This window comes from Stegodyphus dumicola, chromosome 3, assembly GCF_044657685.1.
Source record: "Stegodyphus dumicola isolate Sdum_Otavi_A_Nest chromosome 3, ASM4465768v1".
In the NCBI taxonomy this organism is placed as follows: domain Eukaryota; kingdom Metazoa; phylum Arthropoda; class Arachnida; order Araneae; family Eresidae; genus Stegodyphus; species Stegodyphus dumicola.
In genome coordinates this window covers 145,586,517-145,602,496 of record NC_140770.1, presented here as the reverse complement: position 1 = coordinate 145,602,496, position 15,980 = coordinate 145,586,517, and the positions used below count along the sequence as shown (strand labels likewise).

The window sequence follows — 15,980 nt, the reverse complement described above, 5'->3', positions numbered from 1 at the left end:
TCAAGCACTTCCCTGTCACGATAATACTCTACTTCATCAAGTTAGTGAATATCATACTACGATGGCAATACTTCCCAACCTGTTGGAAAACTGCCAAAATTGTCCCTCTGCTAAAGCCAAACAAGCCTGCGACTGCTCTTGAGAGTTACCGACCCATCAGTTTGCTAAGCTCAATTAGCAAAATCGTGGAAGCAGTTATTCTCCATAGACTAAACATCTTTCTGGATGAGCAGAAGATCCTCATACCCTATTAGTTTGGGTTCAGCCGTAAGCACTCGACAACGCATCAACTCTACAGAGTTGTTGAGTTAATAAGTAGTGGGATGCAACAACATCGTGTCGCTGGTGGACTTTTCATAGATGTCGCCAAGGCCTTCGATAGAGTATGGCTGGATGCTCTCATATACAAATTACACAACCTGGGACTCCCAGGCTACATCACAAACATAATTAAATCCTACCTAACCGGTAGACACTTTGTCGTTCATGTTTCTGGTTCATTATCCACAAGCCGGCCTATATGGGCTGGTGTTCCACAGGGATCCCTTCTGGGCCCTACCCTATTCAATATTTACGTGAACGACATCCCCACTACACACAACACAACACTAGCCATGTATGCAGACGACACAGCGATCCTTACGCAAAGTGCATTTGTTAGTTCAGCAATACAACAGCTACAACACCACATCCACTCGCTAGAGACTTGGCTGACCAAATGGAAAGTCAAAGTGAATGTCGACAAGACACATGCTATACTGTTTACTACTAAGAAGAATTTCCCGACTCACCTGCAAATGTATGGTGTGGATATTCCCTGGGTCAAGCAGGTCCCTTATCTTGGGGTGATCCTCAGTAAATCTCTTACATGGAACCCACATGTTACACATATTCTCAGGAAGTTTCGAGCTAGTAAAGCTTCACTCTTCCCCAGTGGCGTAGCTAGAGTGGGGCAAGGGGGAATATCTGTCCCCGGGCGCAGCATCCAAAGGGCGTCAAATTCATGCTACGAAATTTTTTAATGAAATGTTTTCCATTCTTGGCACACCGAAAGGGTCGCAAATTCTTCAGTTGCCCCCGGGCGCTGGAAACTCTAGCTACGCCTTTGCTCTTCCCCTTAATTGCTCGAAACAGTGTTCTATCTATTGATAATAAGTTGCTCATTTACAAAACCATGTTGTGTCCAATTCTTAGTTATGCATGCCTCGTCTGGGCATACTCGTGCAAAAGTTTGAGAAGGCAGTTACAAGCTGCCCAAAACGGGGTATTGCGTATGATATGTAATGCCCCCTGGTACATTCGGAATAGCCAAATTCGCAAAGAGTTAAGAATAGAGGATCTTTGTGATTTTTATTGCCGCCTATCTAGGGCATTTTATGATAACTAGGAACTTCTGGACAATCTTGTGGTTGTTAACTATTGTTATGATACTAGGGACCCTCAATTTCAGTAAACGCCCAAGGGCGATCCTAAATGTTAGTAATTTGTAATTTTGTATATGTGTTATGCAAATTGTTGCTCAGATTCTTTATTGTATATTGTTCTTTTTTCCTCCTGATTGCATTTTGTTTTCACTAGTGGCATTAAGGCGTCGCACTTCGTATTTTGTTTCTCTTGTGTGTACATGTATTCTTCTGCGAAATAGTTGTTAAAAAATAGTTAATTATGTAAGGATTGGTAATTAGATACTTAAGGAAAAAAATATGTATTTAACTATTAGCAATTATGAATTTAAACTCTTACTCATTTAATTATTTAGCACATTCAGTTATAGTTCTCATAATTCGAAACTTTTATCATGTTATTCGATGAGGGGTAGGGCGCCCAGGCACCCTGGTGGTTAAGCACCGCAGTTCAATGGTAGTTTCTAAGCTGTTATATGGTCTTTTTCTAAGATTCTAACTTACTATTTTGAAGGCTTTGTACAATTTAGCCAAAAATCATTAATTTGTTTGGGATTACAGTTTCGCTTTAGTCCACACTATTTTGCTTTATTTAAATATTTATTTAATCGACAAAAATATTTAACATTAGAAGGAAACAAGGAGTAAAATAGAAACGCCATGTTTATTAGTAGAAGTTAGAATAACAAAATTGTAACTTCTGTGGAAGGAACATAGTTTTCAACTCATCTTGAAAGGTGCTCAATTTCAAAAAATGGCTGCCGTCGTACAAGATCACGATGCAAAAGTGGAAGATGAAAATGAAGACATAAGGGAAGATCCTAATGAAGATGATGCAGAAGATGAATTAAGTTCTAAAGATCCTGCTAAGAAAAAGAAAAAAAAGAAGAAGAAAAAGAAAGGTTTTGATTCGTTATGAGAAAATAATATGTTACTTTTGCTTAACTTGTTGGCACACTTCTCTATAAATACTATATCCCGTAAATATATTTTCTCTTTTTGACATCGTAGGTAATGAAAGTAAAACGAAAGAACCATACAATATGTTAAATTTTTTCTCATTCAAATGTAGTTAACTACATCAGTTTGTATTATTAAAAAAAAAAAAAAAAAGCACGTGCGTGTACTTGTAGTATTCGATATGAGAAATATTCGCCACTGTGGTCGGAGCAGAAAAGACCATTACCACACTATACTCTGATATTTCATTTTACCATAGTTAATATTTTAAGTCAAATTTATGCATGTGCTATCTTTGACATCTTTTAATGGTGGTGAAAGCGTACTTTTGTGCCATTGTCCAGGAAAAAGTCTAGAACTGCAAAACTAGTGGCATTCAATGAGGAGTTAATTATTGGTTCATTGGATACTTAAACTGTAATATAATACATTTTATTTAAAAAATATAGAAAACATTGATGGGGGGATAGAATTACAGTCTGGGATTTTGATGGATTGTATTAGGTTATTTATGGGTAAATTCAGTTGTGGTATTATAGTGTACTAATTTAGGAATAGCTGAGTATTCTAATGAGCTGTTCTGGGGAAATTAAAGAGAAAATTATGTGAGACTATAATCAGGAATATTGAGCATATTCATAACAATAATATTTAAGTTTTTTCTGATTATCCACATTTCCATTAGAACTGTGATGTTTTGGCATATTTTTTAGTGTGCATGCAGTAATCCTTAACCCTCACATGGGCATGCTAGACACGTGTTTCGAGATGCAGAGATTTACATATGAGAATTAAACAAAAAATTTTGTGTTGACGAGTTTGCAGTTGAGTTTGTATATATTGCATCATCTGCGTAGTACATGCGGGATTTGGAGACTTTTGGCAACATGATGATGAGCTGTAAACAAGTCAGTTTTGTGTTGGTGACAGTTTTCAAAATCGCACCCTGCCCGTACCATATACAAGGATTTTACCAACTTAACATCATCTGTAGCTGTGTAATATTTAATGCCAAGACAAATTTGTGCAATTTTTTTCACTTTAAAAAAATTAGAATTTTGCACAAATTCATTATTGTGTGCGTTAAATATTAGGTATTACTGACATGTATCAAATAAATATGTATTGTATTGTTTAATATATTACTGACATTGACAGTTTTTTTCATGAAGCTTTACATATTGTGAAGTCAAACCATCTAGGGTGAGATTTTCTACTGACATTTGTTTGGAGACAAGTAGGGTTCCCACATCTCCCGGAATTGAGTCCTGAAAATTAAAATCTCCCGGCTCCTGTAAGGAATTTAAAATAAATATTACTCTTCCGGAATATAAAGTTTCTCAAAAATAACGACACAATGTGCAAGGAAGAAATGGTTCAGAGCATCGAAAATCACACGACTGTGCACAGCAGCCAAAGAACCTCTATGTCAATACATATTCTTTGCATCAGTGATCTGCGGTGAGTAAGCGCCTTATGGGATGAGTCGTGGTTTCATGCTGGCGTATCGTGCGCGCGTGCCCTCATCTTCTCATTTTCAGTCCATTCTTTTATTTAGTCTGCAGTTAGCTAGCTATCTACAAACAAGTACGTATTTTGAAATTATTTAAATTCTTTCATAATAATGTCTAGTGAAAAAAAAAAGATTCTGATTCTACAAGTAAACAAGTACCACAAAAAAAAAAAAAAAAAAAGTCAAAATATTTGACGTCGTTTCAAGACAAGTGGTTAACTCAATTTGATTAGCTTATGAAGAGAGACAGCTTTAACGGAGAATGTAAAGTATGTCGGAAAACGGTTAATATTAAGTACGAGGATGTTAGAGAACTGTACATTCGCAAAGCAAGAAACATCTGTCGTTAATATTGAATAGGGATTCTTCACAATCAGTTTCGAACTTTTACATGAAGAAATCTTCAGAAGAACAAGACAATATATCAGCAATTGAAATTACTTCAGTCTATCATAGGATTAAGCAATATAACACTTTAAATAGCCAGGATTACACAAGTTGTATTGCACTCTATTTCCAGATTCTTCTTTGTCCAAAACGATTTCTTGTGGTAGAACAAAATGTACAAGTATTTGCGAGAGTGTGCTTACTCCTGCAGTTCAAAAAGTACTTTTAAACGAGATTAAGGAGGCAGAGATTTTTTCAGTTCCGACTGAAAAAACGTTTTTTTTCTTCTCCCGGAAACTTTTTTCCTCTCCCGGATTTTGACAGCCAAGAGGTGGCAATGCTAGTGGCAAGTAGTGCCTTGTTGACAGAAAAGTTATTGCCTTCTCCAAAACATTAGCCATAAGCTGTAAAAACCGGCAAGCAAATCTTTTGATCAAAGTACTGATTGAGTTGGTTTGTGGTTCCAGATAATCACGAAGTACCATGTTTCTATTAAATTATAAAATATTTACTGTATGCTATTTAAAGCAGCAGAACTGCATTCTTAAAACTTGTTATATAAAATATCTATAATTTGATGAAACTTTTTGTTTTAATTCATTCTTTCTAAATTTTGATAAAGGCTTTATGAACTGTGGTAAAACGTATTGCATTTTGTGGTGAAGTATAGTGTGTTCCTTCAGTCTATTATTCTTAATATCTGATATAATAATATTAATTTTTGTTGTGATTTCCAGCATCTGTGCTGAAGAGAAATGCATATCACACCGAAGCACTAAATGAAATGGCAAATTAATTGAAATGATCACAATTTTTATGCAAATTATCATTTTCTTCCTCTATTCTGTATGATTTTCTACATTGTATGGCATAAAATCTTGTATATTTCATCCAATCTAAATTGATGTGTATTAAATAGTTTAAATGCTGTTTTTTGATGGTCAATTCAAATGCATAAATTTTATGCAATGACATGTTGAAAAAGATGTGTTGACATTGATTTATCATTCCTTTGTGACAGAATGTCAATAATTTTAATTAGATCATTGAAATCTGAGTTAAATCATGTTTTTAATTGTATTTTTTAGTCAGCATAGCTTTAGTAATAATCCTCTTTGGTGACTTTGGGATAAATGAAAAATGTTAACACCCTTTTTTATATATGGTAACGCTGTATACTGAGCTGAAACATGTCACAATTACTGTCCATGTAACTTGAATGAATTTGGTAGGTATCAAAGCTTTGATGGCAGAAGGAATAAATTGCAAGTTTTTCTTAAAATTACTTTTGTGTTAGGAAAGCACAATATAAAAAGAAAATTTTTAAAATATAATTTTTAAGAAAGCCAAAATTTGATTGGTAAGACTGATGCTTTTAATATTACGTCAAAATTCTTGACATTTTTTTAAATGTCAACTCTGCACATTATAAACTCCGCTATCCCCCCCTAAAAAACATAGATTTTTAGAAGCATGAGGTAACTTTGTGTTTTCTTTGCTAAGGAACCACATGCAAATTTAGACTTCTTACATGTTTCTTAAAATGGGCCATGATCAAAATCACCATAGTCTAAAAATACTTTTTTCCTTCATTTCTTAAATTAGAACTATAAGGATGTGTAATTGTGTGAATTCATAGAACAAAATCATTATTGCTTTTATAGCATTTTATAATTTGTCTGACTATAAAAAATTTTAATGTTGCCAGCTTAGATTTATGAAATATTATTGCTCATAATTTACAGTTCTCAAATTCAGTAAATCTCTCAATCTAATAGCTGTCTAAGAGTAACCTTCATTGAGTATCATTGTTTTTATTAATAGTATGTTGACATAGCTGTTGACTTTTTATTTTTTAGACATTTAATCTAACAGAACTCTGAATTTGTTGTAATAAAAGCAAGAGTACAATTTATATATAAAAATTGACTACTTGACAAGTACATAAATACTGATTTCAACTTCTGTAAATGTAATTATAAAGTTTAGATGTGTTTTTTGCAATCATATAGTGTTACTATAGAATTAGAGGAAATTTCCTCTTTTTGAATTTAACCAATTAAAACTATTACATAAGTTATTGTATGCAAAAGCAAAAAAAAAAAAAAAGTTTTTACTGTCATGTGAATTTTATTTTGTAATATAATTTATATTTTGTTTTCTATTCTTTCTAAATAATTGTTATTTTGCTCATTCTATTAATAATATAAAGCGAAATTCAGTTTTAAAATCTAAATTCTAAAGCAGATCTCATTACAAATACTTAAAATACATACATAATCTCCCCAAAAATATATAAATAACCAAAGAACTGTTATGGAGTTGTTAAGGCAACAATAATCAGTGTATAATATCTCTATATATTGTAATTTATGGGATTTCATAATTGGATAAGATATTTAACTATTATACTACTTAATATTGAAATAAATAAGACAGAATAGATTGGCTTTTATGATTATTGAATGCATTTTTTTTAATCTTGCATAATTTTAAGTATAGGTTCTTGATATTCAAGTTCATAATGAATAAGATGATTGATTTTATAATTTTAGACCAGAAATTTCTTCCAGACAGTTGCCTTTTCTAGCATGGATTTCATTTTTTATATGCTCAAATGTTATAAATTTCCCAAGTTTTCTGGATAGTTAAGCTTTTACTATACATATGGATCTTCAAATCATGATATAGATCTTCAGTGTTGATCTATATCAACAGTTATTCAGATTAGTTTTTAAAAGAAATTTCTGTTTGTGCTTTTATCATTTTTTTTATAAAGTATTTTATTTCACTTTCACAAATTTCTGCTATGGGATGTTAGTAATGAATGGAATGTACACATGTAAACTTTTTCTACTTTTAAGTATATTTTAAAATAAATGCTTCAAAGTCTCTTTCATTTACTCTCATAATATGTGTTGTCATCTGTGCACAACACTTATTTTCTCCACCTCATATGAGATTGTAGTTCAAGTCAGGCTTTATTCATGCATTTTCCATGAAACAAAACACATCAAATGGAAAAATTAACCCTCTTTTGCAGTTGTCATTACCATGATTATGAGGTAAGCTAGGAGATGGAAAATGACCTTGAAGGCTATAATGATCGCTTTTTCCCATTTCCTGTAAAAGAGGCTAAACTGAATTTATTACTCTCAAAATTAAACTTCCCTTTCCGAAGACTAAAGATAAAACAGATTCTTCTTAAAGGAGGTTCAATAAAATTATTTTTATTCATCAGATTTAATAACCATTAAATGGTTGTCCTAGATATATAATTAAATCTAACTTATTTTAGATTGAGTATCTTTTTTTGCTGCATAAAGTGGATATTTTACAAAATTGGGCTAAGATATTTTTACTGAAAATTTATGCTTTTTTCTAGCTCCTGGGCCTGATGTGGCAAATGACAACTCTGAAGACATAGAAAATGTAACAGAAAAATTAGAGCGACAAATTATTGAAGGAGAAGTTAATAACAGAGATGCAGATGGTAATATATTTTTTGATGATATTGTTTATCAGTGGTATTTCTGACTTTTTGACTAATTAGATTTAAAATTATTTCTAACTAATTTGATTTAAAATTATTTTTAGGTGAATATGATTGCAAAGGGGAAAATGTTGAAGCAAGCAAAAAGAAGCGCAAGAAGAAAAGCAAAGGTTTCTATTTTATAATGTGCATATTATCATACATGTTATATTATCCACGGTCATATATGGTTTCAGTTATTCGAGCTCTAAAGAAAGCTGGAACAAATGGAAATCTTATTTCATGTGAATGCAGATCTTGCTTGTAGGACGTCCAGATCTTGGACTTTGTACTGTAAAAATGTTTATTGTTTGGTTTAAAAGCATTTCTATTTCAGAATTTGAGAACTTCTTAACTTTCTGCATGTATAACAGGGCATATTTAAAAGCATCATAGGCTTCTTTTTTTCTGTATAATTTTAGAATTTTGGCGGTGAACTTTTTAAGGATGCTGAGTTTGTGTAACTAATTTTTTTTATCTTTTTAAAGTTGAAGACTGGTTTTATATGTGTATAGCAACACAAAAGTCGAGAAAAGTGCATAACTTTTATGGAAAAAAGAAGAATGTAAAAAAATAGGTGGTATTGGATGCATTGTTGAAATAAATGTAAAGCTGTCCAGACAAATATTTTTTTTTCCAGAGCTGCCAGTGAGTTAGTGAATGCTTTCCAAATGTTTGAATTAATGCATGCTTTTCAAAGCTGCCAGTGAGTTGGTGAAAGTCACCAATGAGTTCACAATTTTTGGGGAGATATCAGATAATCAGAATGTACCTGATCTAGAAGCGCTTACAGCTTTTTATTATGAGTAAAGGTCTGTAGAAAACCATTAAGGTTTGACAAGAATGGAAAAATTTGTGATCCTTCTGCTATTTTATCTGTATTAAATGTCATCATTTAGTGACAATAAAATAACTTAAATATGAAACTAAATCTCCCACAGTAAATGACCTCATGTTATGGTCAGAAATATTAAACAGCGTTGGAACTTCAGATGTGAGAAGCATGGAAGCTTAATTTGTTATCATAGCCTGAGAAAAAACTTGAAAAGAGGACATTTTTAAGTAATAATCAACACAGATATAGTAGAAATGATCTTGTGCTATAATCTTCATGTATTAATAACAAAATGCCTAAAACAGACAATAATTCTAAATAAACCAAGAGGATGAAGTGGAAATGGAAATTGTCATATAGATTTCTAAAAGTATTCTTCTGATTTTAAATTGGATTTTTTCTTAACAGTACCAGTAAATAATATCCTTAATTTGAATAATTTCATAGAGAAGGGAAGAAAGTTCAAAAGAGGCATGAAAAATTTGTTAACCAAATTATAAAGATAATTTCTGATTATCCTCACAAACACCGAAAAGTTGCAAACTTCTTGGTGACTAATTCTCCAATGTGTTAAAGGCAACAGCCCTTTTCAAAATGGTAGTACACTATGAATAGCATGCAAGAGCAATCAGTCGGTAGAATTAAAAAGGTAGGACACATCAGTAATAAAACTCGTACCTTTTTTGAAAAATCTTTCTTTTTATGCTGTTGTTCTCTGCATGTTCACAGTGATCTGTTTTTACTTAAAAAATGTTGAAGAATTGATAAATTTAGCATTGCATACTAGCTAAAGCAGACATTTTACCTACATACCTAGGTAGCACATAAATACTTTTTTATGACACTGTGGTTTGTCACCTAACTTTTTTAGTGACATTTTGATTTGTCTCATGAATGAATATTTTTTCAACTTTTTGGTGAAGAAATTGTGTAAAGACGAAAAATTAAGCATAATTATTGAAGAAAGGGAAAATAAAAAATTTTTTTGCTAACAAATTAATTTTTTTAAATATATTTATGAAAGCATTATCAAACATTAATTTGACATTTCCCCATACATATTTTCGTGTGTTGGGTTAAACTGTAAGTTAATCTCATCTTTTGAGATGAAATACATGTAAATATACTGTGATTTATTTCATTTAATTATGCATTAAATTCTTAATTATATATATATATTTTTTTTAGGTGGTACAACCGTGAAACAGACTGATCCTCCGTCCATTCCTATTAAAGTCCTTTATCCAGATGGGAATTATCCTGTTGGTGAGGAGGTTGAATATGTCTCTGGGGTGGATGGGTATGTATTTTTTTTTTTAATCTATATGCATTCTACAGCTATTGTCTAGTTAAAATCTTATATAAATGTGGCTTTTTTCATGATTGTTTCTTAATTGTTCTGAATTTGTTTATTGATTTCTACATGCTAGTATAATTAAATGAAAAAATAAAAGCTTATCATATTGTAAATAAATTAAAGAAAAAAATTACCATGAAATATTTCAGAAATTGCATAAAATATTTTTAACATATAACATCAGTAGAATTTCACTGTCTGCATTAATGAGGCCACAAGCCATGTATATATGAAAAATCTGGACAACTGTCTTCCTTTTTGGGAGAGGGGGTAGATCAAATAATTTTTATTATAATGCAAGTAAAAAAATATTAATATTTTATTGAAAAAAATGAAAGATGTAAAAAGGTTAATTTATCAAAATATAGAACAAATTTTTAGATGCAATATTGAAATTTTTTAGTATTTCCTTATTAGTATGCTTTGCTCCTGATTCCATTATTTCAACAATCCCAAGGTTATCATCAAATTTTAATTAAAAAGTTAACTACTGATATTGCAAACATGTTTACTTCTGCCATGCAGTCCCTAAATTTACATAAACATACTGCAATTAATGGATTTTTGCCCTTGTTGGAGCTTTTCTCATGACAGGTAAACTGCAAATTCGAGGATCATTAGTTTCTTTCTTTCTTTTTCTTTTTTCTTTTTTTTTTTTTTTTAATGCAGAATAAGGAACATAAAAAATTAGCAATGCCTTTGTCAGAATTCAAACTACAGATCTTGCAATGATAGCTGGACATGTTACTATTTACACCAGATTATGTGTGGGGAAATGCCTTGAATCCTTATTTAAAATATTAATCTTCCCCATTTAAAAATTGGCTGCCAAGGAACCTGAGGCCTAGTCACCTAAATCCAAGTGATGGTGAATTATTCACCCATTTTAGTTAGGGTGTCATTGTAGAGATATTAAGTTTTTTAGAACCAGAACACATGAAAAATCAACATTAGGGCATGTGAAAAACAACTTATGTATCTTCCAAATGCTAACGAGACGTACTATCAGTTACATTATAAGGTATTTTTTCTCTCCTTACCATGTGTCTTCATGGTGTAACAGTAAAACATGTCATTCAATGTTCAAATCCTGGCACACGCTGCATTTTTCATGTGTCCTGCTTTAAAAAACCAAATTGACTCTACTAATGGTGCCCAAACTAAAAGGAGGTAGGCACTACTAACTATTTAACTACCAGCATTTAGCAATTGGGGTTCCTGTCTCCCTATTCATCCTTAAAGAGAAGGGAATATATAAAGTACAGTCAAAAGTCGTTAATTCAGACACCCATAATCTGGAATGATCTATAATCCGGACCTCAAAGCTATTGACGCATGCGCGTAAGACCTTTACCGCTGCAAATTTGCGTGTGCAAAATACGTTTACGAATGCGCGTTTAATGTATAACGGACGGGATAAGCTAAGCTAAAATTATCTAATTATCTATTTCAGTTAATGTTGCAGATTGTGTTGTTCCTTAATCTTCGATTTGGATCCGGATTATTATTTTTTGCAGACTGTTAGAGCAATTTTATAAAAGTAAGCTTGAACTTTCGATTATGTCAAATAGAATTTCCGATATATATTTAGTAATATGTAAAGGATATACAAAGCGAAAGTATCTTTCGGAGTCCATTAAACAAAAAGTGGAATTGCTGCAAAAAATGGATAAAGACATATCCTTTGTTTATCTAAACTTTAACGTTTGTTTATCTAAACTTTGTTTACCTTTAACGCCATGGCAGCGTGCAATGAATTGGAAGTTCATCTGTCAGCACTATCCATATCTTAAGGGCAGATGTTTTTATTTTATTTGGCTTGCTCAGTGTAGTATTTCATCTCCATGTACTCTGTCTTCGATATGATTTAAATCAAATGCCTCGTCATTATAATTCGCTTCCGATAGCGAAGAAAGTGACAGAGGTTATTGAAAACGAAAAAATTTCGATTGACAAATTAGTCGGTATTCTCGACACAGCAATTATAGGACTTGAACAGCAGAACTTCGTAACTGAACAAGAAATTATGTCTGTTTATAGAGTTAAAGAGAATGTATTATCACATAAAAAACGAAGCAACTTAAACAACTTACGTTGAAAGAAATGTGTAATAAAGTAAACAAATAAATATTAAGCTTTTTTTTGTAAATTTTGATATCCTTTAGATCATAATTGTTCTTTATTTCGTAAATTACGGTTTCATATTTTTAATTTTATAATTTCTGCATGCCATTTTACCAGATTTAAACTGATGATCTATAATCCGGAATCGCCGAAGTCCTGATGAGTCCGGATTAACGACTTTTGACTGTATTTTCTCTCTCCTTACTACGTACCTTCATAATGTAGCTGGAAAGCACATAGCACTGGAAGGACCTGGTGTTCAAATCCTGGTTTGAGTATAGTGCATTTTTCATGTGTCCTACTTCAAAAAAACCTAATGGTTCTACGGCATGAGACAGTCAGACAATACCAGTTATGCCATGAGAACACGTACTGAAAAATGAAATAGTTCTTTATAAAGTAGCAATGATTAGGTCTGCTGTTTATTTGGCAACTGTTTTTCATGCACACTGATGCAGCTTACATAATGGGAGTTTAAGTAATAATAACAATCAAGAAATATTTAACTAAACTATTCAAATAAAAGAATAGAACTAAATTCTTATTTGCATAGGTTGTAAAATCAGAATGCATATCTTGATTTTAGTAACAACTAAAAAACTGAATTTTCAGACTTAACTCGACTTACCAGGGGGAGGGAGTATGATGGTTTCAAAATGAAAACTGAAAGTAAAATTTCATCTGAAGGTCTTTGAAGACATTGATTCCAACGATCAACAAGTAAAGATCATAGTGTGCGAGAGAAGAAATAAAGCCTGTTTTAAAGAAAAAGATCGTCATTGGTCCGGACATGAAGAAAGGATGGTGCAATGACATTGTCTCAAAAACTGGATCATTCCTTAAACAAGTTAACTTTTTTTTAAAGCTATAACGAATTGCTGCAATTTTACACACTCTCTTTTCCATAAACTTGCTTTCTCATTAAATCCACATCTAATTAACTTTACTTCTATAACTTAACTGAAAAATATGACATTTTTTTTATTAGTACTTGTTATTAACATTAAGAACTCCAAATTTTTGAATGAAACATGCCTAACCTAGCAATGGGAAACACGACTGGTGCTCTCTGATTATCAGCATCTGCAGGAAAAAAAACTAGAATTATTTATGAAGCAAAGCAGTATATTGTCACAATTATGTAGCAACCCACTATATCGCTGAAAAGAAGTTATCTGGCAACCCAGATATGCGCATAGCACATATATGTTTTGGTTGGATGCAGCGCCAAAGTTGTATGATGCCAAGTTCGTGCAATTCTTTGATGTTTGTTGAAGCAGAAACAGATCACTGCATACATGGGGAGAACAACAGCATTAAAAAATGTTTTTCGAAATAGGTAAGTGTTTAACACTCATGTATTTCTGCCTTTTTAATTCTAGTGATTGATTGCTCTTATATGGTATTTTTAGTGAAAATGTTGCCTTTCACACATTAGCTTGGTAAAAAAATTAGTCATCAATGAATTTATGACTTTTTGGTGGGATTCATAATAATCAGGAAGCACCAAGCTCCTTTTCAAGCTTTCATAAGCAGCTCACCTACTTCAGAGAACTTCATTGATGTCTTGGTTATTTTCTTCCCTGTGGTTACACATCTTTTTCTGGCTTAATTGGCATTACTTACAGTGGAGACAAAGTTCTTTTAATAGAATATCATTTGTTATTTTTCAGAATTATTTTTATGGCAGATCGAGTGAAATTCCTATTCTGAAACTTTTCTTTCTTATGTTGTCATAGCGACATAAATTATAGAAAGCAACAGAAATTAGATTAGAACATATTATAACACAGAAACTCCACAAGCTTTATATCATGTGTTTGGATAACAATTTTAAAAAATAGGTGTCATTCTTTTTTATAGCAAAATGTGGTTTTAGGTTACACATCATGCATGAGGCTAATACAAATAGCAAGGGGAGGATGATACAACTACTAAAGAAAAAAGAAGACAGTGGAGGTATAACTAATGGAATATGTGGTGACTTATGATAGTAAAAGGACAGTTTTCATATTACAAATAAAATATAATATATAAGAATAAATTATAAAACATAAATATCAAACGAATGCTTCAAAAATACAAAAAAGGACTAAAAATACATAATAATAATATTTCTTTTTGATTGTGAAGTAAGGAATATGCATTTTTATTTTCAAAAAAACAAAAATTGTAATATAATTTCAAGGACAAATTTATAAGTTTGTCATTGCCAATCCATAATTCATTGATAGACATCTGAAAACATTAATGTCATCATTATCTCAATTCTTTTAGCTCGCTCGCAGTTGTAACACCTTTTTCAGTAGCACAAGAATAAATTCATTAACGGAAAAAATTTGCTTTAACATTTTGTCTGCATTTGGTTCAACATATAACATACAGGCAAATATTCTCACACATGAAATTTATTTTAAGTGAGAACAACTTAAGTACCAAAGATTCAGATGCATGTATTCGTCTTAAGATGACTAACTATAAGCCTGATGTATTGCCTAAATTGACATCAAAAGTTCAGCATCAGGGTATTCATTGGTATAGAAATGTATTATTGCAACCACCCTACCAGAAATAGCCAACTCTGGCAACCACTTTTTTAGATAACCATATCAGTCATAATCCAGAAATTTGCCGAATCACCTTTTTCTTCCATTAAAACCACAACCTGTGCAGGGTGATTGCATAAATATGTATGTACATATTCAGTTATGTGTACTTTTATAGTAATTAGAATTATAATTTTTCACTTTCATGTTTAAAGCATATGTAATAATTTTTTCAATTAAACTATCTTGTTATTCACTAAAAAGACTGTTTTAAAGTAAAAATACCATTGACTCAAAGCATCTTACAGGGTTCGTAGCGGTCCTTATAAGTGTTTATAAGTCCTTATATTTGAAAATAAAATATAAAGGCCCTTATAGGTGCTTACTTTTTCTTTAAAGCCCTTATTTTTTTGTTTTTAGTGTTTATTTTTTGCTTTTAGTGCCCTCTTTTTTTAATGAACGTGCTATTTTTCCCCGTACCAAAGCCGAAACTAAATAAACAACTTTTCTACCTAATATGGAATGTCAGATGGTGAATCATACTCGCGGAAATAGGTTTTCCCCCTTTCTCTACATTAACATTACCTTTGGTGTGCACGAAGAGTACAGACAGGTGCCCGTCGTTCTATTGGTCAAAGAATTGCGAAAGCAGTAGAAAATTCCGGTACATTCGGCATTCTTTCCCTCCCACCCAAATACTACACACGTTTGAATTTCTATCAAGATCTTAATAATTTGCATTCTCGTTCCGCTTGGTCAGTTCATATTCGTGTTTATTATGATCATTATGCTTATATTATGAGCATATGTATGAATGTTTATAATAACATAGTTGTAGTAACTGCTGAAGTATAGTAAACTTCCAAAAATGGTTGTGTTTTAACACAGATTAGCTTTCTAAGGAATAATATTCGAAATGGCTTAAATAAAGGGGAAGTAATCAAATAGTCAAAATAATTTCACTTTTTTGGCCAATACATTATACAGTATGAAGATTGGGAGGTTCTCCCCTTTCTCTGCAAAATCTCGAATATAGAAACTGTTACAGTTTGCTGCGAAACAAGCAACGGACCCTTTTTTTTGGGGGGGGTCACTTTCCAATCTGGATTGAATAGGACTAAAAGTTCTGCAGTCTACCAACCCAAGCGAAGAATGATTCTATTCCGGAAATTTAGCGCCGTCTGTTGAAAATTAGAATGAAAAACACTCCAGTTATTTAGTTCTTTATTTTCCCAATACCGGCAGCTGTTGATTCAGATTACGCAATATCACGTAGGGAAGAATTACGGCGTTTGTATTGCGCAATAACGTTTGCGATATTTT

The 15,980-nt window shown here is 32.0% G+C and overlaps 1 protein-coding gene across 2 annotated transcripts in view; it reads left to right on the top strand.

Moving 5' to 3' along the window:
- Positions 1 to 2,122: 2,122 nt before the first annotated feature.
- The window catches only part of und (methionyl aminopeptidase und), a 42,898-nt gene continuing 29,040 nt past the window's right edge, over positions 2,123 to 15,980 (top strand). The window contains exons 1-4 of one of the 2 annotated variants that reach the window (XM_035373891.2): positions 2,123 to 2,305; positions 7,649 to 7,756; positions 7,861 to 7,926; positions 9,819 to 9,930. In XM_035373891.2, coding sequence (XP_035229782.2) covers positions 2,158 to 2,305; positions 7,649 to 7,756; positions 7,861 to 7,926; positions 9,819 to 9,930 — 434 coding nt within the window. In that variant the 5' untranslated portion in view covers positions 2,123 to 2,157. The other variant, XM_035373892.2, reaches the window with a different exon arrangement.